At 49.3% G+C, this 20,412-nt stretch overlaps 8 protein-coding genes across 8 annotated transcripts; 2 read left to right on the top strand and 6 right to left on the bottom strand.

Annotated features, from left to right (window-relative positions):
* Positions 1-27: 27 nt before the first annotated feature.
* ACHE_60236A (aromatic ring-hydroxylating oxygenase subunit alpha) lies at positions 28-1,426 on the top strand (the record flags this gene model as incomplete). Its single annotated transcript, XM_043281388.1, has 4 exons — positions 28-367; positions 420-891; positions 945-1,170; positions 1,232-1,426. The coding sequence occupies 4 exons, from the start codon at positions 28-30 to the stop codon at positions 1,424-1,426; spliced, it is 1,233 nt and encodes a 410-aa protein (XP_043138872.1).
* A 1,546-nt stretch (positions 1,427-2,972) lies between these two features.
* On the bottom strand, positions 2,973-3,483 carry ACHE_60235S (uncharacterized protein; the record flags this gene model as incomplete). The annotated part of the gene is made up of 3 exons (XM_043281387.1): positions 2,973-3,014; positions 3,070-3,331; positions 3,383-3,483. 3 exons carry the CDS (start codon positions 3,481-3,483, stop codon positions 2,973-2,975), a joined length of 405 nt encoding a protein of 134 aa, XP_043138871.1.
* A 1,081-nt stretch (positions 3,484-4,564) lies between these two features.
* On the top strand, positions 4,565-5,713 carry ACHE_60234A (putative sarcosine oxidase; the record flags this gene model as incomplete). Its single annotated transcript, XM_043281385.1, has 1 exon — positions 4,565-5,713. The coding sequence occupies one exon, from the start codon at positions 4,565-4,567 to the stop codon at positions 5,711-5,713; it is 1,149 nt and encodes a 382-aa protein (XP_043138870.1).
* Positions 5,714-7,419: 1,706 nt separating this feature from the next.
* Positions 7,420-8,673, bottom strand: ACHE_60233S (fungal specific transcription factor domain-containing protein; the record flags this gene model as incomplete). The annotated part of the gene is made up of 2 exons (XM_043281384.1): positions 7,420-8,540; positions 8,601-8,673. 2 exons carry the CDS (start codon positions 8,671-8,673, stop codon positions 7,420-7,422), a joined length of 1,194 nt encoding a protein of 397 aa, XP_043138869.1.
* Positions 8,674-10,020: 1,347 nt separating this feature from the next.
* On the bottom strand, positions 10,021-11,905 carry ACHE_60232S (FGGY-family carbohydrate kinase; the record flags this gene model as incomplete). Its single annotated transcript, XM_043281383.1, has 3 exons — positions 10,021-11,076; positions 11,131-11,691; positions 11,765-11,905. The coding sequence occupies 3 exons, from the start codon at positions 11,903-11,905 to the stop codon at positions 10,021-10,023; spliced, it is 1,758 nt and encodes a 585-aa protein (XP_043138868.1).
* Positions 11,906-12,227: 322 nt separating this feature from the next.
* ACHE_60231S (NAD(P)-dependent alcohol dehydrogenase) lies at positions 12,228-13,410 on the bottom strand (the record flags this gene model as incomplete). Its single annotated transcript, XM_043281382.1, has 3 exons — positions 12,228-13,154; positions 13,221-13,343; positions 13,405-13,410. The coding sequence occupies 3 exons, from the start codon at positions 13,408-13,410 to the stop codon at positions 12,228-12,230; spliced, it is 1,056 nt and encodes a 351-aa protein (XP_043138867.1).
* Positions 13,411-13,885: 475 nt separating this feature from the next.
* ACHE_60230S (uncharacterized protein) lies at positions 13,886-15,948 on the bottom strand (the record flags this gene model as incomplete). Its single annotated transcript, XM_043281381.1, has 7 exons — positions 13,886-14,221; positions 14,278-14,465; positions 14,523-15,060; positions 15,125-15,228; positions 15,287-15,493; positions 15,545-15,643; positions 15,699-15,948. The coding sequence occupies 7 exons, from the start codon at positions 15,946-15,948 to the stop codon at positions 13,886-13,888; spliced, it is 1,722 nt and encodes a 573-aa protein (XP_043138866.1).
* A 1,375-nt stretch (positions 15,949-17,323) lies between these two features.
* Positions 17,324-19,370, bottom strand: ACHE_60229S (glycoside hydrolase family 32 protein; the record flags this gene model as incomplete). The annotated part of the gene is made up of 2 exons (XM_043281380.1): positions 17,324-17,444; positions 17,500-19,370. The coding sequence occupies 2 exons, from the start codon at positions 19,368-19,370 to the stop codon at positions 17,324-17,326; spliced, it is 1,992 nt and encodes a 663-aa protein (XP_043138865.1).
* Between the last annotated feature and the right edge of the window lie 1,042 nt (positions 19,371-20,412).

The following is a 20,412-nucleotide window of genomic DNA, read 5'->3' as shown; positions in this document are numbered from 1 at the left end:
CGATTTATTCATTCGAAAAGTGTCATCATGATCAACTGGTTCCAAAGCAAGGTAACTCCAAAATCGCAGCAAGATGACGGCTCGCAAACGATCAAATCCCTGCCGGCGTCCTGGTACAGGTCATCAGCTATGTACGAGCTTGAAAGACGGGCCATTTTCTCTCGTAGGTGGCTGCTCGTCTCCCACAGAGCTCGCTTTGCCGTTCCCGGCGATTATGTTCGAATCACTGAGGCCGGTTTCACTTTCTTCCTCATCAAAGACCGTCAGGGCCAGATCAAAGCGCACCATAATGTGTGCAGGCATCGAGCCTATCCCTTGATAGAGAATGAGCGGGGACATCTCAATATTATTGCTTGCAAGTACCATGGTAAACATGTTGATTTCCTTCCCTTCTACTTTTTTGCTGAGGTATCTCACAGGATGGTCTTACGGTCTTGACGGCAATCTTGCAAAAGCCCCAAAGTACCAAGACGCACCGGCATTCGATAAATCAATCAACGGACTATTCCGTATTCACGTCCATGTTGATAATATGGGCTTCATCTGGGTCAACCTAGACTCCAAACACGCACCAGAAGTCTTGTGGGAGCAGGATTTCGCGTCCGTCGATCTCCAGCCACGACTGCAGCATTTCAACATGGACAAATACCGCTTCGATCATCAATGGGAGATGATAGGCGAATACAACTGGAAAACGCTGGCGGACAACTACAATGAGTGCTATCATTGCCCAACTGGCCACCCTGCACTCAACAGCCTCACAGATATCTCCAAATACTGGGTCGAGACAGCAGGTGGCCACATCCAACACTACAATGTTGACAAGCCAGATCGCGAAGGAATGGGTATTTACAGCACTTACTACTACCCCAATGCGTCCATGACAATCTCGTAAGTCATGTGGCAATTCCAACAGGGAAACTGGTATGCTAACCATGGCAAAGGCCGATATTCTTCTACATAATGCGTGTGATTCCCATCTCAGCAAATCAAACAAAGATGGAATACGAATTCTATCGGCACGAGGAAGCAACGGACGAGGAATTTGCAGAAATAACCTCCTGCTTCAGGCAGATTCTGAGCGAGGACAAGGACTTGTGCACGGGGGCACAGAAGAACCTGAACTCAGGTATCTTTCTCAACGGGGAACTCCATCCTCAAGCCGAAAAGGTAAGCCTGTCTTACTGGAGAATATGGCACGTACACACAGTAACATGCGTCTTCTCAACAGGGACCGCTTTTCTTCCAGGCACTGACACGGGACATCGTGACTTCCCACCATGAACAAGAAGAGCAGCAGGGCGCAGCGATCTGGCCAGCCACTCCCAAGCAGATGACTGGTGAGCAGACTAAAGCAGATATGGACTTTTGTAATAGTCTGCAGTGCGCGGGAGATGATGTGGACCGAGGTCTGCTAGCGTGGTGAAAATGCTTGATATTGTACTCAGTATTGGCTATTAATGTCCAACAATAAGTGATATCCTGAACATTCAGATTCACGTGTGATACGTATTTGTTGCAATACCTTGGCTCGTAGCGTGTCCGATTACATCGACGGGTTCAGGTCAAGATTCAACCAATCGTCAATCGCCCGTCCAAAGTCGTTTGCTTGTAAGAACAAGTCTTCCTGACCACTCAGCCGCGGAAGATCAGCGGGGATCCCGAAATTCAACACGTTCGAACCCATTCCAAGCATGTTTCCGAATGATTCGTGAGTGGGGGTACTCCCGTCTTCATCAGGCGGGTACAGTGGTATCTCTGTAGGCACTGCCTTGTGACCTGAGATCCCAGCCGAGCCAACCTACCAAACTCAGCCGCTGAACTACAGTCGCTTTCCTGATGCTTTGGACTACGCACGAGTGAACCACTGAAAATTGACTGGTCAGCGTGGCCGTTAGGCTGCCCGGCTCTGTCGTACGTCAAAATATCCCATAGCAATTGGCTATTGATCGAGAATGACCGCTTTTCATTAGAAGTGTCTGGTGATGGAATGACGCGAATGCTGTGTTGTAGCGTCCTCAGATTTTGGCACTGCGTTAAAGTTAGCGGCAGAGGGTTTCAGTATAGATATCATGTGCAAATGAAACGCGAACCATTACTGAGACGCTGGGCCAGACAGACGCCATGCGACAGAGGAAATTCATGCATTTTTCGAATCCCCTTTCTGCTTTATGACGGAGAGAATGGTCTTGGACGAAGCTATGTTGGAGATGAATGGTAGCTATAATGACCACGCAGTGAGCGAAAACTGGATCGGACAGCTGGAACGACAACCTGTCGAGCAAGTCTAGGTAATATATGATCCACGTTGCATTGCGAGAAATAGCTTCGAACGACTGCTGGATGAATGCTTGCGGTATCGTGTAGCGGAAATTGCGTAGCCTCAAGGACAGCAGGAATGGGTGGTTCAGTAAACACGGAATGGCCGCATATATGATCTGAGTAAAAAGCCACGGCCCAAAGTAGTCGCGTCTCTGCTGCCAGGATATTGGGTCTTCATCTCTGAGTCTGTTCGCAGCGAATCGATACTTCAGTGGAACGCTGCAATCGATCTCTAAGTGGCGCTGCATCACCCGAGAATAGTCGGACTGCGGATCCCACGGTGGTAAGACGTCGTGGGCCACACGAGAGGCTGCATACGTTCGTGCCATCTGCCAAGCTTGGGCTAAAGGAATGGTGAATTTCATGATCCCTTTACTGAATTGCCCGTTCGGTTGGCTTTTCTGCGACGATCTTGGATCCGAGCCATAACAAGAACTGGTCGGATAACATGAGTGGATTGGATTGCGGATTGGCATTACAGGTGTCAAAATGGGTCCCTGCAAGTAGTTGAGGATTGTAATACTTCCGATGCAGTCGTTCCATTCCGTGGCGTCATCTAGTGCATTGCTCTGGACAAGGCTCTGTGAAAGATGGCTGGCTATATTCAGATTTAACCCGGCTTGGATAGTTCTGCCATCTGCTCATACTGATTAGGTGCCGTTGACAGCTAATACTCGATCAGGAGGACCAACCTGTGAAATCGATCAAACTGAGAAGACATAAGGTTTGCAAGGTTGAAGGCCTCACTTGCCCATCAGTCACTCGGTTTATGGCTATGTATCTGGCTTCTTTAGCCATTGAGCCAAGCTGTTCGCAGCGTTGGGGCGTGAGTGAGCCTGGGGGAAATCGGAAGGCCAGCGCTTGCAATGCGAGGATCAACTCATGGTCTCGCTCCGGTAGAGACTCTGCAAAGGTATCCTTGTTGAACATGGCAAGAGGCTGATTATGACACCAGGTCAGGTACAGATGGCCCAAATCCCTCAGACTTGGCTCGTGCATCAACAAGTCACTTTGGGAGATGTGAGCAACTCAAGTCGGATATAGGAGTGAGATGACATACCTTGGACTATCATCTCCTTGTCCATTAACAATATCCGTTGTCGTATCAACCACGGATATAGGAGATTTTGGAGACTGCGCGTACGGGCGAGAGTTCATCATGCTGGGGCTACAATCGTTAGTGAACCTGATATAAAAGGCTTGCAAGAACCGATACGACACCAACCAATTACCTCAGATGTTGAAAAAGCAGGTCTATCTTCCCTTCCAGATTCTCCATTCTAGATATCTGTGTGCCCGAATCAGCATCCGTCCGAACTTGGAAGCCTCCTGGGCCATTGCAACCATATTTTTATCCTGTAAAAGACCTTCGCTCGGTGACTCGTAAACACATTGTTGACCCAGCCGAGCACAGTAGGAACACACGGGTCTCTCGCCAGGGCATCTTGACTTCTTCCGGCTGAGCAAAATTTTCAGCAAGGCTCCAAAAGTAGCGCACTTGTGGTAGTTACCGGCACGGCTCGCAAGCTTGGCGGGCTCGCTTTGGAGGTCTTGTTCCCATCATGCAGAGGCAAAAAAGACTCCGTAGCGTTTATCTACTTTATTTATTCATGGATATTGGTGGTAAGCCTGGGGGATAGATTTTTAACGAGGTTTTGTGTCTGTTAGAAAGCGGGGTAGCTAGTGATGCGTTGGTAGGAAACTAGAGCCAATCATTGTCTATTTTTAAATAGGAACATACGTTTCCCCCACATTATCTGGTCAAGCCGAGGACAGTGGTAGCTGGTAACATATGTAGCTTTGCGTACTTTCTCGCGGACGGGATTGTCCGGTTGGGAGTTGTCGATAACGTACGGTCCAATCAGTAGAGAAAATGGGGTCTAACTGCTTACACCAAAAGTCGAATCTACTTATTAATATGGAAATATAACTACACACTAAAACCATCCATAGACGAGTTTGAAGTGCCAGACCGGATGCTGCTCCGGACCCACCGAGATCCCAAACTTGTGGACTATAAGCGCCTAAGACAACTATAAGGTTTCGAACTGCATTCTATCACAAGCTGGTGGAATTGCAGGCTAGGGCTACGGTCCGCCATTTCCGGGTCCACTCCTAGAAGAAACACGTGAGCGGCACAGGCTCCGTGTAGACCGAGATCAGGCAGGATAAATTGGAATCATAGCATGAGAAAGGCATTGTTGAATGAATCTGACATCACTCCTGGTAAAACTTTCGAAAAATGGAACATTTTGACGTGGCAGTTGTTGGACTTGGCGTCCTTGGAAGTGCAGCAGCGTACCACGCCGCTCGGATGGGTAAGAAGGTTATTGCATTCGAGCAGTTTGAACTGGGCCATGTCCACGGAGCCTCCCATGATACATCGCGTATTGTCAGGACCGCCAACTGGGAACCCGAATATGTGGCACTCGCAAGATCCGCCTACAGAGACTGGGCTGAACTGGAGAAGGACACCGGGCAAAAGCTGCTTACCATAACTGGTGGACTTGTTTTCCTCCCCAGGAACGCACCGACCCCATGTGGCAACTTGATCAAGACCCTGGACGCCGAAAACGTGCCGTACAAGCTTCTCAATTCCCAGGAAGTGAAAAGACGTTGGCCTCAGTTCAACATTCCCGACACTGTGGATGCCGTGTACACCAGCGACACCGGCATAGTACATGCCTCCAAGTCAGTTGCAGCCATGCAATATTTGGCACGTGCCAATGGTGCAGTTTTGAAGGAGTACACCCCAGTCGACCGTGTGACGCCCAAGGCCTCCGGCGCAGGAATTACAATTCAGACAACAAAGGGAAATTTCCACGCAGCCAAAGTAATCCTCGCAACCGATGCGTGGACAAACAAGCTTCTCGCGCCTTTGAAAGTTCATATCCCACTTTCTGTGATGCAAGAGCAGGTAACCTACTTCAAGCCCGGAAACACGAGTGCCTTCGAACCAGGCTGTTTCCCTGTCTGGATTTGGGGTGGCGATCCAGCCTTTTACGGCTTCCCATCCTATGGCGAACCAACTATCAAAGCGGGTCGCGATACCTCAAACAATGTCATGGCGCCTGAGCAGCGTACATATGTGCAATCACCTCAGTTGCTCGAACAGCTCTCATCATTCATGAAAAACTTTATCCCTGACAAGGAGCGCCATCCACTTCGCACAGTTACTTGTCAATACTCTATCACGCCAGGACGGCAATTGATTATCAGCCCACTAGAAAACAACCGCGACATAGTTGTGGGCTTGGGCGCTGCCCATGCCTTCAAGTTTGCTCCTGCATTTGGTCGCGCTCTGGCAGAGCTGGCAATAAATGGGAGGACTAAGGAGGACATTTCGAAATTTGGGATTCCAAAGGCCGATAAATCTAACAGCAAACTTTGATGTACTTAATTAGCCGTCAAGATTTCATCGGCTCATCATTTTATGGCTTCTTCGTAGATACCCTGTCGTGCCATATCTTTTATGTACTGTCGTCAGGTGGGTTCTTCAAGTTTCAATTCCGGAATGTTATGAGACAAAATCGACTCAAAGAAGAAGAATATGATCGTCATGGCGATACAGCAGCGCCCAAAAGGAAAGACCCTGTTACTACTGCCTTTTCTACGTAGTTCCACCCTTTTATACTGGCTACCTGCATTGTCTGTACAATCAAAAGTTTCGTCACTAGCCCTAACCACCAACTATTAGCTCTGCTAACATCATTGCGGCGCCGCTCTATTTCACTCTATGTCAAACCTATCCACTACTCTGTCTATCCAAAAAAGTCTCATTTTCTTGCTCTCCAGAGGGTTCTTCATTGGTTCATTCAGGAACTCTCTCATTATCCCCCACGTGCCCTGAGTAATTACGAACACAATAATCCAAGAGCCGTTGATGCCTTCCCCATTCCTTCTTAGTATCTTCAAAGGGAAAAAGAAGGAAGAATAGGGCTGGTAGTTGAAGGTTCATTGAAATACGACATCTAGTTTGTTCAATTGCACAATAATTACATGAAGGCTATGGGGTCATGTAATTATGGCCACTCTTTCATGCTGTTTTAGTAACGAATGGCGTAGTTTTCTGTCATATTCATTGTGTACCGCCATATTTCAATAATCCCAACAGTATTTACTTCTTCAGGGCCGTTTGAGCCGGTGTTATGTATTATGCTAAACAGTTTTCAGGGCCATGATGGTAATGTCTCCAAATACAAAGGTGGCTACAATACCTGAAAATGTATGCTCAGCTTCCCTTTTACCCCTTAAAAAATGTCTTTTGCTAACATCATCAGCTTGGAAGATTATCCTGGCCAAAGACAACGTTGAAATGAACACCCCCCTCACAGCTACCAAAACTTCTACGGCAGACAAGCCGTATGTCTTTTGCGCGTCTAAAAGCACAACGAAGGTCGCGGTTTACAATGACGGCAAGTCCTCTGACGTTGCGGTCTATGTCCCTGGGACTAAGTTGGGTGCTGTTACTCTCAATGGGGATATCAATCTCTTTCAGAAACAGCTCGAGCACCCGACTAGTATCTGGACTCTAGTTCAAGATTGTGGCCGGTGTTGAGACTGATATATACTTGTTAAGGACTGCTGTTGTTGAATTATGAGTTTTGCGAGAACCTATTTCTAGCGTCATAGTCTATAACTTCCGCCCTGTAATAGACTGTATTTCCCTTTGAAGTTCTGGGCGCTAGGTTATCATCCCAGCTACCAATTCCCTACTCTATTATCGAGCTTTATCCTCTTTGAATAGCAGCCAATGCTAACGCTCATTGAGACGATATGGCTTTATCATGTGGCTCCCTTTCATCGGCAGCAGATAGTCAAAACTGTCCAATGCCACTCCTTTGGGGGGGGGCAGGCTTTCCGTTACATCCACCATGTCTACTTCAATCTGAATCCAATAGAGAACATTCACCATCATTATTCGTGGGGCTTCTTCTGAGAATACTAAGGATGCGGTTCGCAGCCTTACACTGCCTATAAGCCACTGCTGGCTATAGCACCTTGTAATCGATGTGTTATTCAGCATTAACAACCAATCAACCTGCTTTCGTCAGTGAACCTTCTATAGAGGGTAAATCACGATTTCTCCATTACAGTCTAACTCATCTCTCGCAGTAAATTATCCAGAACGCCCCGCGCCTTTTTAATATCCGGGGCTTCGTCTTCCCAATAGGTTAGGGCCTCCAGTGTACGGTTTAAGTGGTCTCTCAGCCCTCTGGGATGGATATTGGGGAGATTGACATTTCCGCTTCGTGCTAAAGCAATAAAGATCAGTGACGCTGTAACCAGAGCCCGAAGATCGAACCAGATGCCGTGATGGCGATGACGAAGACACCGAGCTTGTAAGATCTTCATGCTACAATCCAGACCCGATTGCACGAGTCCCTGTACCGTGGCAAACCCCTCGCTGCTCAGCGGGGAAGGCATGGTGTCTGTGGCTGTTGACGCGGTGCCGGTAGGATGATGAACGGCAAAAAAGAGGAATGGCTGGTAAAGCCACAGACGAATTTCGAGGAATCGGTTGCTCAGCGCCCAGCTAAGCTCCATGGATATTGATTCCTGTGTATCCAGCATGGAGGATCCCTGCCTCGCATTTCCTAGACTTTGGTCATTATCGTAGGACTGCATGGCTGGCGGCAGGTTTGCGAGCCATGCATCAATCTGTGATTCGAACTCCAGAGCTATTGGGATCAACGGCTTGATGTTTGACCACGTCGATGGGTCGTCTCGGTAAAACGAATTTAGAACGCGATTACCAATACGCCTCAATGCCACCTCCGTAAGGTAGTAGTACCAGCTTTGCTCTTCATTAAAAAGCCTTGTGATATGATTACTTACTCCCATACCGGACAGTCTAGGTGGATTACCATCCGGTGACCTAGCTGCGGGTTCAGAGCTAGTCCAATCTGACGTCCGGTCTCTTTGCTTTGGGTACTCCTCGGACAGAGTTGGTGGCGTGGGGAAGAGAGCTGGGTACTCATATTCCGCTATAGCAGATTGTGGCAACGGCAGCTCGACTCGAATCTCAACTTCTGACTTGAAGCACGACCAATAAAGACTCTGCTCAAGGCGTTGAGCTGCCGAGGCTCCTTGTTGTTCAGCCTCATACGCTGACTTATCAAGCCCATCAATTAGTCTCAAACGCAGTCGGTAGAACGTCGAAGCCTGGTAGAAGTGGTTCCAAGCTGACAGCGGGCGGAAGGTATACATCAAGTAGACTTGACATGGAAGCGTTAGGAGTAGAACCTTAGGAACTGATCAACGTCTGGTACACATACCTCCTGCAAAAAAATGGCATTGTGCACCAATAACCGAGTACCGCAAGAGACCAATTCGCCTGCAGGCCATCATGAAAAAAGCCTCCCCTTCCCGCAATTGAGTAGCGGAACTTGACGTGACGCCTGGAGTGCGCCACCCTAGCCCCTCATGTCGTGACCGCGCTGTTTGGGGGCCTTGCATCGAAGAGATAAAGGGTTGCGAAATACAGCCCAAAGCACATGCTAAGAGCACAAGGCAGGACTGGGCGTCCCACTGAGGACCAAATTCGGCAGCATGTCTACCGGACCGAATGAGTGATTCCAAATCTAAGATCGGATTTTTCGTGTGAACATTTTGAATAAATCGATCAATCAAAGTTGGTATCTGCTCATCTGAAGTGAAACGGAGCCCGTCAGGGAGGGTCCATGACTCTGTTGGCCTGTCTTCTACCACCCCATGAGAGTACTGGAAGAGCGTGGTAATCAATGCACTTTCCCGAAACTGGCCGCTAAAGATTGGCCAGGTGAGAACAGCATCAGCACTGCATCGGCAGGTAGGGATCTGTAGGTAATCTCTCTGCCACTCTTCCGCTCTTATGGGAAAGCCCACATGGCGGTCTTGAGATTGTATCCCGGAGGGCCAGCTTGGCTGTGGCGGTGTGCCTTACACAAATTAGTACACTCCAGCTTTTCCTCTACTACACCTGATGATATAACTTACCCTGTGAGGCAAGAAGACACTGGATGTTGTCGACCGCTTGAGACAATGTGTCCAATCGCTCCATTACTTTGCTCAGCTCCCTGGTCCTCAAAATTCAGTATGGACAACTTTTCAACCCATCTCTTTCAGTAGGCTTCAAACATACGAGTTTTCAGCATCCTGACGCGTGACATACACACATTCCGATTCATTTGCGCGGCAGAAACCACAAGCCGGTTGAGCATTATCGCAGCGGACTTTGCGCCGGCGGCATGTTTGACAGGCTGGCTTTCGACGGGACGGCCCTGTTTTTGCCCTCTTTTTCGGGGGCGGCTGGTCGTCTTCCTGATGGCTTTCTGATATCGGAGAACGCGATTCAAGCTCTGTGTCCATTGGTGCCTTCTAACAAAGTTGGTGGTTAGGGATGCTTGATATATATCCGAGCAGAACAGAAACTCTCGGCTAATTCAGACAAAGCGGGATCGGGTCGGGGAGTCGATTATCCGTATAAATCTAATTTAGAGGTAGAGTTTAATATTCTCGCTTTTATTATATACCCTACAGTGCTTGATCTATCTAATGTGCGGTCATTCTGGTTTTTCCCGGGGCGTCGGATATCGGTTTAAGTACGAAACCTTGTATATACAAGGTTTTAGCGAGCATGGATGGTTCTTTGAATAATTGATAACTATTTTATGTTACTGTGATGTTGGAATGAAAGCCAATGCGATAATAAAATATCTAGAAGTTGATAGCTGTGTCGACAATTGCCCGGTACTCTCGTTGCCTCTGGCACTGATCTAGAAAGACCCGATATTTCGCCGCGAGCAGCGCCCTTTCATGCTCATCTTCAGTGGGATAGGATACCTCCCCTGGTTTGCTCTTTGCGTCGATCACCTCCCACAGATCTACTGTCATGCCCTCAGAATTCACGCTGGCTGCTTTGACACCTAGCATCGCAGCGCCATGGCAAACTGCCGCATGGATGTAGCGCGGAACCACAACGGGCATATTGCATGCCGAAGCAATCAGATTGACCAAGATATCGTTCTGGCACTGCGATCCGGACATGAAAATCGAACTGATCTTGTGGCCGGAATTATTCATTGTCTCCACAATCTGTTTGGTTTGCAGTGCGATAAATTCCAGTGTGCCATAATAATGGACAGCGAGGCTTTCGATCGATGTATCGCTAGACAGACCGACAAGGGAGCCCGTCATATTGGAATCTGCCAACGGAGACCGATTCCCGAATAGGTCTCCGTAGAAGAAGAAATACCGTGCCAGGTCTGCTACACAACGCAACGCCCGCTCAGCAGCCAGTTCGGTGAGTCGGGAGTTGAGAAACTCAAAGATGTTCATCTTGCGGCTCTCGGCACTCGCAAGTGCCTGTCCGAACGCCGGGTGGGTTTCAAGTACATGCTTGAGCAGCTGACCAGTGGCAGACTGACCTCCTTCGGCCATCCAGCAGCCGGGGAAGATCGTGTCCCGGTAGGGGCCCCAGACACCAGGGACAAAGATTGGATCGGGAGACATTGCGATATGGCAGGATGATGTTCCGGCAACCACAGCCAAGCGCGTGAATGCCTCGGTCTTACCATCAAGTGTCGGGTCCGAGCTTGTATTGCTTCCCCACTCCGCTTTCATATCCACTTTGGCGCCAATGGTGCCTATCCACCCGGCGTATGCATCGATCACGCCGCTCCCAATTGCGACCCCAGGCCGCAAACCGAGCTCGCTCGCAGCCTTCTCGCATAGAGTGCCCGAGAACTCGCCTGCATTCAAGTGCCGACCGTTCTAGAAACGATAACATCAGCAATTCATCCATGTTTATGCAGGGGCATCAATTACCTCACCGTTTACACCCCCAATCCGATCAAAACCTTGGCCAGCCAGGTCGGCCAGGCCTATCTCGCGCAAAAAGTCCTCCTGCCAGCCTTTGACACTTCCCTCAACGCCCTTTGGTAGATACCCCTGCTTGCAAACCATGCTAGAGAAGCTCCTGGCATTCCCACCTGTAGCGAGGTGAGTCAGGGCATCGACAAGGTCATAAAACTGGCATTTTGCAAAGGTCTCCTCGGGCATGTTGTTTTTCAACCAAAGAATCTTCGGAATCTCCATCTCGAGGGACATCTTTCCGCCCACATATCGCAAAACTCTGTGGCCTGTGGTATTGATGATATTTGTCTCCTTGACTGCACGGTGATCCAGCCAAAGAATGACGTTACGGTCGGTATTGAAGCTTGGGCCGGTGACTGAAACGGGTTCATCAGTCTCTGTCGAGAAAACGCATAACGAGCACGTTGCGTCGAATCCAATTCCGTGGACGAGGGATGGCGAGATATCGTGTTCATCGAGGGCTCGACGCACAACCGAGCAAATGCATCGCCAGATATCGGAGGTCGATTGTTCCTAGATCACAGCACGGTTTAGCACAGATTTCATGAAGAAAGCAGAAGGGGTAGGGGCACGTCTAGAGACGTACATAATAGCCCTGCTCTGGTTGCCAAAGGCCAATGTTCTCCGAGGCCAGGCCGACAATATCGCCATTGTGGTCAATAATGCAGGCACGCGCGCTCCCTGTCCCCACGTCAATGCCAATATAATAGCCCGTCTTGATTTGCATGGTGGTAAAAAGGCTAGAGGAATGATCACTGTGAGAAGTTGACATATATTCATGAAAAGCCAGCGCTCGTGAGACACTTAAACTATATATGTAATCTGCAGAACCGGGAGCGGACATCTCGCCGTTTTGCCCGCGTCGGCTCCACAGGCACGGCATTTAGGAATTTGCCTAGCAATGGTATCGATCACCATCAAAATCTTGCAGCGCATGCTAAGAAGTAGCTAAGTAGTACAACATTTTCGGCCGGAAGGAGTTGCAGGCTACATAATGTACAAAGACTATACACATCTAACACGAAACAAATGTACTTCCAGATCAATGCTTAGTCTTCAACCCCGGCGATCAAAGTTTTGATGCTATTTCCATCCTTCACTTGCTGAAAAGCTCGCTGGGCGTCTTCGAACTTCACAATATCAGTGACCAAATCGAGGGCTTTGACTTTCTGCGTAGCAAGGAGCTCAATTGCGAGCTTGTAATCACCGGTAGCATACCGGAAACCTCCTTTCACGTTCAATTGCTTGGTGCAAACGGCCGTGATGGGGAAGCTGACTTCATCGCGGCCCATGCCTCCTTGAACGTATGTACCGCCGGGTCGAAGAATGTGTATACCAGTCTTGATGGAAGCCTCTGCCCCTGACGCATCAATCACCACATCAGCCCCGTTGCCAAGTTCATTTTCCACACCCAAGCGCGCGGCATTGTCTTGGACCGAGACATTGTCCGGTAGGAAGCTCGATGTCGCGGCAAACTTCCTGGCGAATTCCAACCTGTTGGCTTGGATGTCTACTGCAATCACCTTCGCAGCCCCGAATGCCTTGGAAACGGCACAGCACAACAATCCGACCGGCCCGGCACCGAAAACCACCACTGACGCACCAGGTGACACATTCGCTTGTCGTACAAGATGCACCGCGACGCTGAGCGGCTCCACAAGCGCACCCTGCTCCAGACTAAGCCTGTCTGGCAGCTTGTAGCAGAGGTCCTCTGGCAGACAGTAGTATTTCGCTAGGGTGCCGTTGTGGGGAGGAGTCGCGGCAAACGCCATTGCAGGGCAGAGGTTGTATGTTCCAGCCTTGCACACATCGCAGCGGCGGCATGGCTCTCCAGGCTCCATGGTAACGCGATCACCCACTTTTAGCGTTGTGACCTTGGCTCCTACCTGTTCCACGATTCCGGAGGATTCGTGGCCCAGTACCATCGGTTGCTGGACTTTGAAGTGCCCAATCTCTCCGCAGTTCCAATAGTGTACCTGAGGAGCAAAGACTGTTAGTGAACGTCAGATTGGTTTGGAAAGTACCAGGATAGATGAGCTTACATCGCTGCCACAGATTCCTGTGAACTTCACCCTCACTTGAACATCGTGGTCATCTCGGAGCTGTGGAATGGGACGATCCTCAAATCTCAGACTTTGAGCCTTTTCAAGGACAAAAGACAGATTCTGTGTAAGATGTATTAGTTGATGACTTCCCTTGGCAGGAGAAGAACTTCGATTCACTGACCTGCATGTTTCCGTTCGTGAGTCGAAGTGCAACGCTTGAGCAGCCTGCCTCAGTACTCGAACGGTACGGAGGGCCTCGTTTAAATATCATTCAAATATGCATACATCCTTCATCTGAATTTCGATGCCTCCATTCAATAACGGAGTTTATGCCGTCTTGTCCGTCCGCGCCCCACAACCCTAGATTGATGCGCGCATCCACATCCTCGTCTAATTTCCGAGGTCACGACTCCTCCACCCTCGCGCGGGATAATCGGCGAAACAGGTCTTATATTCCCGGCCCGAGTTAAGCTCCAGGCTTCTCCGAAAGAGGATCCAAAGACCTACTCTGTGGAGCGAACTCAACTCATTCCGCTTACGCAGAGGGTGTGTGTTCTCAAGCATAATGATAGTGAATCAATTTGGGGTTATTCCATAGCAAAGATGAAATTTACGGTTAATTCCTTCGGCTGAAACTTTTTGATAATCAACCTATGTAGCCATCAACCCTCAGTGGTACCTCTCGCAGAAACCTTCTTCGTCCACTCCCAGTCATCAATGCCCTTCTCCCGAATTGCTTTACTGGCGGCAAACACATTCCAGCTATCGGCGTTATCGAAGAAAACATCCATCTGCTCGAGGCTTCGACCGGCTGTTTCCGGGTAAAGTACGAGCAGAAACGGAATGACGAAGACATTCAGCCCGCATAGTAGTAGAAGTGTCCCATACCCAATGGCCTGGAAGAGGAAAGGCGTAATCATGGTCACCACGCCGTTTCCGATTGACCATCCGACTACAGACCACGCGCCTCCCTTCGCACGTACGGTGAGTGGGAAAATCTATTTTGCCGTCAGTGTGTTTGTAAAGAAAGAGAGAGACGGGGACAATGTCCGACCTCTGTTGGATAAAGCCATGGCGTGGTTAGCCAGGTGGCGCCAAACGTGGCTGTGTAGCAGAAGGTCATCGCTGCGACACCGGCCCCGAATTTCCTTTGGTTTGGTCCGGCTTCTTGGGCATACATATCAAGGATGCCAGCCACTAGCAGGGTAAGACCCATGACAACAGCGCCCCAAACCATGGTTTCTGCATGGAATCTTTAGTCCCAGAACTGCCACGAGAGGGATGTTTGCAGGAACTTACGCCGGCGTCCGTAGCGATCTAGGGTGATGACCGCGAAAAAAACTGAAAACATATAGCTAATATTATTAAAGCCAGCCAGAAGCTTCGACAGATTTTCATCGAATCCCGCCGTGGAGAACAGATCGACGGCATAAACAGTGATAACCCCAATGCCAACAAGCTCCTGCATGATCTGTAACCAGACAGCAAGAAAGACTCGCCATCGCAGCGCTCGGGTATACTCATCCCTGGGGAAAATCATGGTCAGGTATTGGTTAGCTGATGATACTTTTAGTTCGTATTGCACAGCCTGCATGATCTGTTTGGCCTCCATTTCAATATCCCCGGACCGTGTGGCTTGCAGAATATCTCGCGCCTCCTCGTACCGCCCCATCTTCATCAACCAGCGAGGTGACTCGGGAAAGAAATTTATACCAGCCCCAATAATGAGAATAAATACCAATTGCAAGGCTAGTGGAGTGCGCCAAGCCATGGACTCGTTGGGGTTCAGGGAGGCGAAATATTCAATCCAGTAGGCCATCGCCAGACCTCCGATATTCTAGGACGATGAATCGATCAGATTTCGACCAAGACGACTGACGAGGGTGACAAGGAAAACGTACCATGACAAACTCAAGAGCCAAAAACGCTCCTCGAGCTGAGTGGCTGCTGACCTCGGCTGACCAGACCGGGATAACACAGTCGATAGACCCTACTCCAATACCAGCTAAATGTACGGGACATGTCAGCGTCGTAGAAAAAGGCTCGAACAGGGTTGGACTCACCAAGAACCCGTCCAAAGCACATCCAGGTGATATTATAAGCCGATGCCTGCAGTGCAGCGCCCAGAATGATCCATAAACAGCCGAAGATAATAGCTTTAATACGTCCGCATCGATCGGCCAAATATCCTGCCATGAGGGCTCCAATCATTGTTCCTCCGTAGTATACGGCAACGATACCACCTTCTGCAGCAGTGTTCCTAGAACTCCCTGAACTTGGTATGAGAAAACATCCAGTAAGTCATGGCATAGATAGCATACCTTCGAGAGGGAAAATGCCCATGAGCTTCTGGTAATCAGGATTGAGATTGACCATCGACATCACACCCTGGTCATACCCGTAGAAGCAAATCGCAGTGCCTTGTATTAACATCAGTTGGAGGTTAAAGACAATATACTTGCACTGATTTCTCACCAGCAAAGAGGTTGAGTACCCTATACATCGTCGAGGGGTTTTTGAACCTTAGCATTCTGGACTGACTGTATCCGCCAGGGATCCAACTCTCGAATGGCGACGGTTCAGGGTGAGCTATATGCGTATATTCGCTGACCGGGGTTGCATCTTCGCAATTCTCAGATTTGCCTATGCTCCCACCCTTGACCTGCGAAGTTGTCCGAGTCTCGTCTGAGATCTCTTCGACGTGGTCTGCTTCAATGTTTGCCATCACTTCCCAATTGCGTTGCAGTTTTGACCAAGATCCGGTGAGAGCAAGAAAGAAAAAAGTCGGCCATTTCCTGAGTCAATGAACTTAATTTAAGAGAAGGGTCTTTCGCGCAGACGCCGAGTAGATACGCATCTTCCTCAGTTTCACCCCGCTCAACATATTCCGAAGTACATCCATATGAAATTACTCCGCAGAATCGACCGGGCACTTTCGCCGTTTTCTCCGTTCATCGGCCCACATCATCAAACCGACCGCGGTTTAGCACGTCCAGCCCTAGTCAACTGTATCCACAACGCGCCCCATACGACGGGTCAAAAGGCCGTTCGCTCCGGGTTTGGTGGGCCCATTTTGGTGAGGAGAATTCCCCGGACTGGAGATGGCTTGAATTCACCTCCACGCCCCAAATCCCCCTCCTTTTTTACCTTCTCCTAGTGCTCCGAGCTAACCGTCTGCGGGATTCAGAAGTTTCTATCCACTAAGATACTTCTGTGTCTGCTGGCATTGAGCACAGGCAAGCCCTAACGGAAGATAGCGGGTCAATTGACGGGTTCATCGTAGTGCCAAGTCATATCCTGAGGGATCGTACGGGATCGTACGACAACCCATAACAGTGTCTTTTGATTCAAGCATCCCACAAGAGTCAGATACAGTCGAGGTAATGCACATTTGAACAGGGTCTGTGAAGGTAGAATAGATGCATTGGCTGTCATCCCCATGCCCATATTCCAGTCAAAATTCTCTCAGAACAACCACCGGCTATTTGATATTTGCATGAATCAAAGGTGGGCAAATAAGTCAAGTCACGCTTGGGCCTAAGAAGGATCAATTGAGCTCCCACCTAGCTTCGATTATATCATCGAGCACGGGGGCGAGGCCGGCGAAGTCATTGCATCCAAAGCGGTGAAATAAAATAAAAAATAAAAACAAAAATAAACACTACCATGGGCGTGTTATCTACCTTTGGGCCAAAGAGACCGCTATGATCGCCATCCGCTCATTATACAGAGTGGCGCTGTCCCCATGCTCCGAACCGACCTCTCCAAATCTTTTCTCTCCAGATGATAGACGTCTAACTCTTGTACTCGGTATCAATGTTGGAAACTGGCACTCCCATGGAAATTTATCCCTATCTTGGCTGCTACTGCAGTAACTGCAATAATATATTGAAATGCCCCCTTAGAGAGCATCGGATTCAATAAAATTCAAAATGCCATCCTAATTAAATCAATATAGCACCATTATTACTCATCCCATATTGCAATGGTCACGAAACACAAAACGATAATACTCAGCTCTCGCTTCTTGCTTCGCTCGCAAGGCGTAGGAGAACAGTATGAATAGATGTGAGACGACACCAAGCCTTCAAAGAACGCGCTTACCGCGCTCTCTCCGGATACGCGTCGTACAAGCCGTCTGCAACGCGAATGTTGCTGAACGAGACCTCGCCCTCGCCGTTGTGGAAGAAGCGGATTCCGGTCGAGTCGGCATACCAAGGACTAACATCGGATTAGCTTTCGTGCTCAACAGAAAAGAAAAAGCAAAGCAACATACCGAACATAGGTAGACAGCGCAAAGCGTCCGTTGGCGTATACCTCGAGAACAGAGTTGTCGACGGTAATAGTAAGGTCCAGAGCCTCAATGTGCTCACCGCTGGACTCACCAACCTGCCGCTTGCCTTCTTTGCCGTGAGGAAGAGGCGCTTTGTTGTGCTTGGGCTTGCCACCGTGGCCGTGGTCGTGATGAGCCTTATCCTTATCGTCGTTACCAGCGCTGCGAGCGCAGCTGTCATCGATGTCAAAGAGGCGCAGACGTCCGGACTCAGGGGATGCATCAATGCCAGTGGTCGTCTCTGCAGCAGCACTGGTGTTATAGCGGTCGATGATGATGGATTCATTTGAGAATTGGTAGTAGATGGTAGTTGACTCTTCCTCCGAGGCCAGGATCTGGAAACCAGACTGCAAGGCGGAGTCACGCGCCGAAGCTGGAAAGGAGAGTCGGGCCTCAAGGGAGAAGAATCTCGATTCAGGTGATTGTTCGAATGGAACGACGCTTTCCTCTGAAAGGGTCCTGTCCGGCTCTTCGAAGCTTGGAGCACCAGTGATAGCAGCATAGGTTTCCCGCGCAATGTCGATTCCAAGAGTCTCAAGTTCAACACAGTTGCCAGAGTCGCCGGCCACACGCCATGATCCAATCTCCTGCACAAGGTCGTTGTTCACCACATTCGGGATTTCCCGTATGTACAGTTCGCGGGGCAGCAGCAATGTGTTCTGCCAGCCTTGCTGCTCAGCAGGGAAGCCGACAACTCCTCCAAACACATCGCCAGTCAGCCAGATGTAGGTGAGGAAGCGGTCCGGCGCGCCACTTTCAGTGGAAGCTTGAGAGGTACTAGGCACAACCTTTCCAGCACCGGCATATGCTGACAAGCCCCAGTCAAGGACACCAACCATATCGGGATTAAACGCTGCGTTCCCATCTTCAGTGGCCGACACACCGCCAGATGCCCAGAGCATAGCATGGAAAGAGGTGACAGACTCCTGGATTGGGGCAAATGATCCCTCCACGCCAAAGTGCACAAAGGTGTCGCCATCATAGTTGTACCCTTCTCTATCAAGACTGAATGCATTCACAGTCTCCCAGTTGTAGCCATAGACCTTGGACCAATCACCATTGCCCCAGGTGGAGTTGGCCGGCACATTGAACCATTCTCCTAGATACTCCCACTGCTCAAAGTCCGGGCTCAGATTGCGGTACAAAAAGATACCAGGACCAACATCCTGGACACCACCTGAGATCGCAGTGTACCACGTTCCCTCAGGGCTGCTGAGCGCTTGGTCAAGTTTTCCATTTTGGAAAACATATGGGTCACGGAAGGCTGTTACGTCCAGCCCGGCAGGAGGTTCGGGAATGACAGGTGGAATATCCAGCTTGGTAAAATTCTTCCCGCCATCATAGGTGACTGCCAGAGCCTGGGCCTCACTTCCGCGGGTGTAGGGCAGGGTCCAGTGGATTGGGAGCGATGAGACTGCTGTGTACAAGAGTGTTGGCTCGCCATCAATGCCATCAGGAATGACGGATCCATCGAAGACTGCCAAAGGATCATTGGGACCACCAGCAACGATTGAGTAGTTGCCATTCTCATTCACATCATAATAGTGGACAAGGTCGTCTGTTTGGACACTTGCAATGCCAGTGCCGTTGTGGAGATAGCCAACATGAAATAGACCCGTCTCGGGATCAACGTAATGCGCACATGGGTCTCCAATCTGGCCTGCTGGTGGAAGGACGTGGATGTGAGGTCTCCAAGTATCGAAAAGAGAAAGACTGGGGAGGGTTGAAAGATCAGGCGGCGGGGCGTTGTAGTCTTGAGCGGCAGCAACACCAAAGCTCATGGCTAGAGCCTTCGCTGTGGTTGGACGCTTCATGGCGGCGAAGTATTAGCCAGTGGTAGATTGAGAAAGGATATTTGATTATCGAAGTTTAAGAACCATATAACCTATCTGAGCGCGAAGCAGATTATATACCTGGTGTTTCTTCTTTCCACTCAATTGTGTACGTCGAAAAACATTCCAATCTAATGTTGCCGGAATGTCGATGCCAGTATCATTCCCATAAGGCCATAGCCCATTCCAATCGGGGAATAAGTAGCATTCCAGCAGCCAATTATAATTATCAGATCAGTGGTATACAGTGGAATGTGTGAAAATCCGACCCAAGGGGTGTGGACATACTCCGTATTGTTGCACTAGTATGGTTAAACTAGTGAAACACGCAAGGGAATATGGAGACGTTAATGCTCCGTAGAGCTTGCAGCAAGGAAGCATTTTCTGGCGGCAGAAGAGAAAAAAAGAAATGGAAAAGCAAGGAGAGGAATATAAAAAATGACCGTTTTCAATCAACGAGTAGTCTCGCTTATTTTTCTTTTTAAGCTTAAACATGTCACTTTCATCTCATCTCACTGGTTCGAGATGGCGTGCAGCTGCGCATCTTTGTCCTTGCCCTGGATGCCATGGACCAAGCCAGCATATCCGTACAGTGATAACTAACCCCTGACTCCCTACTGTACGTGGGGGTCAACATTCCATAAACCCAGGCGCAAAAGAACCATATCCCGTCTGTCCATCTTATCTATAGATAACCAAAGGCTCCGTGGACGACAGATAAGAGAACTGTGTTCGCATCGCCTTGCCAAGCGGATGTCGGGGTTTTGGAGAGGCATTGAATTGGAAGCTGATTGCTGTCAAGTGAGCCCGTCATTTTCTCTATGCCAGTTCGTGGTATATGATGCCGATCAGATTTACATTCCATTTTACGAGGTTTGGTCTTGCTCGGTCCCTTGCTGCCGGTCTCGTAGACATTTCCATTCTCAGTTATGCCCGCATTGGCAAAGACAGTATCAATTCGTCCTTGTGAGCATAAATCTTCTCTAATAGGGCAGCTTGACGATATGTCGCATTCTTAATGAGA

This window comes from Aspergillus chevalieri, chromosome 6 (genome assembly GCF_016861735.1).
Source record: "Aspergillus chevalieri M1 DNA, chromosome 6, nearly complete sequence".
NCBI lineage: Eukaryota > Fungi > Ascomycota > Eurotiomycetes > Eurotiales > Aspergillaceae > Aspergillus > Aspergillus chevalieri.
Note: the sequence above shows the minus strand (reverse complement) of the source record. Positions and strands in the feature narration are given on the sequence as shown.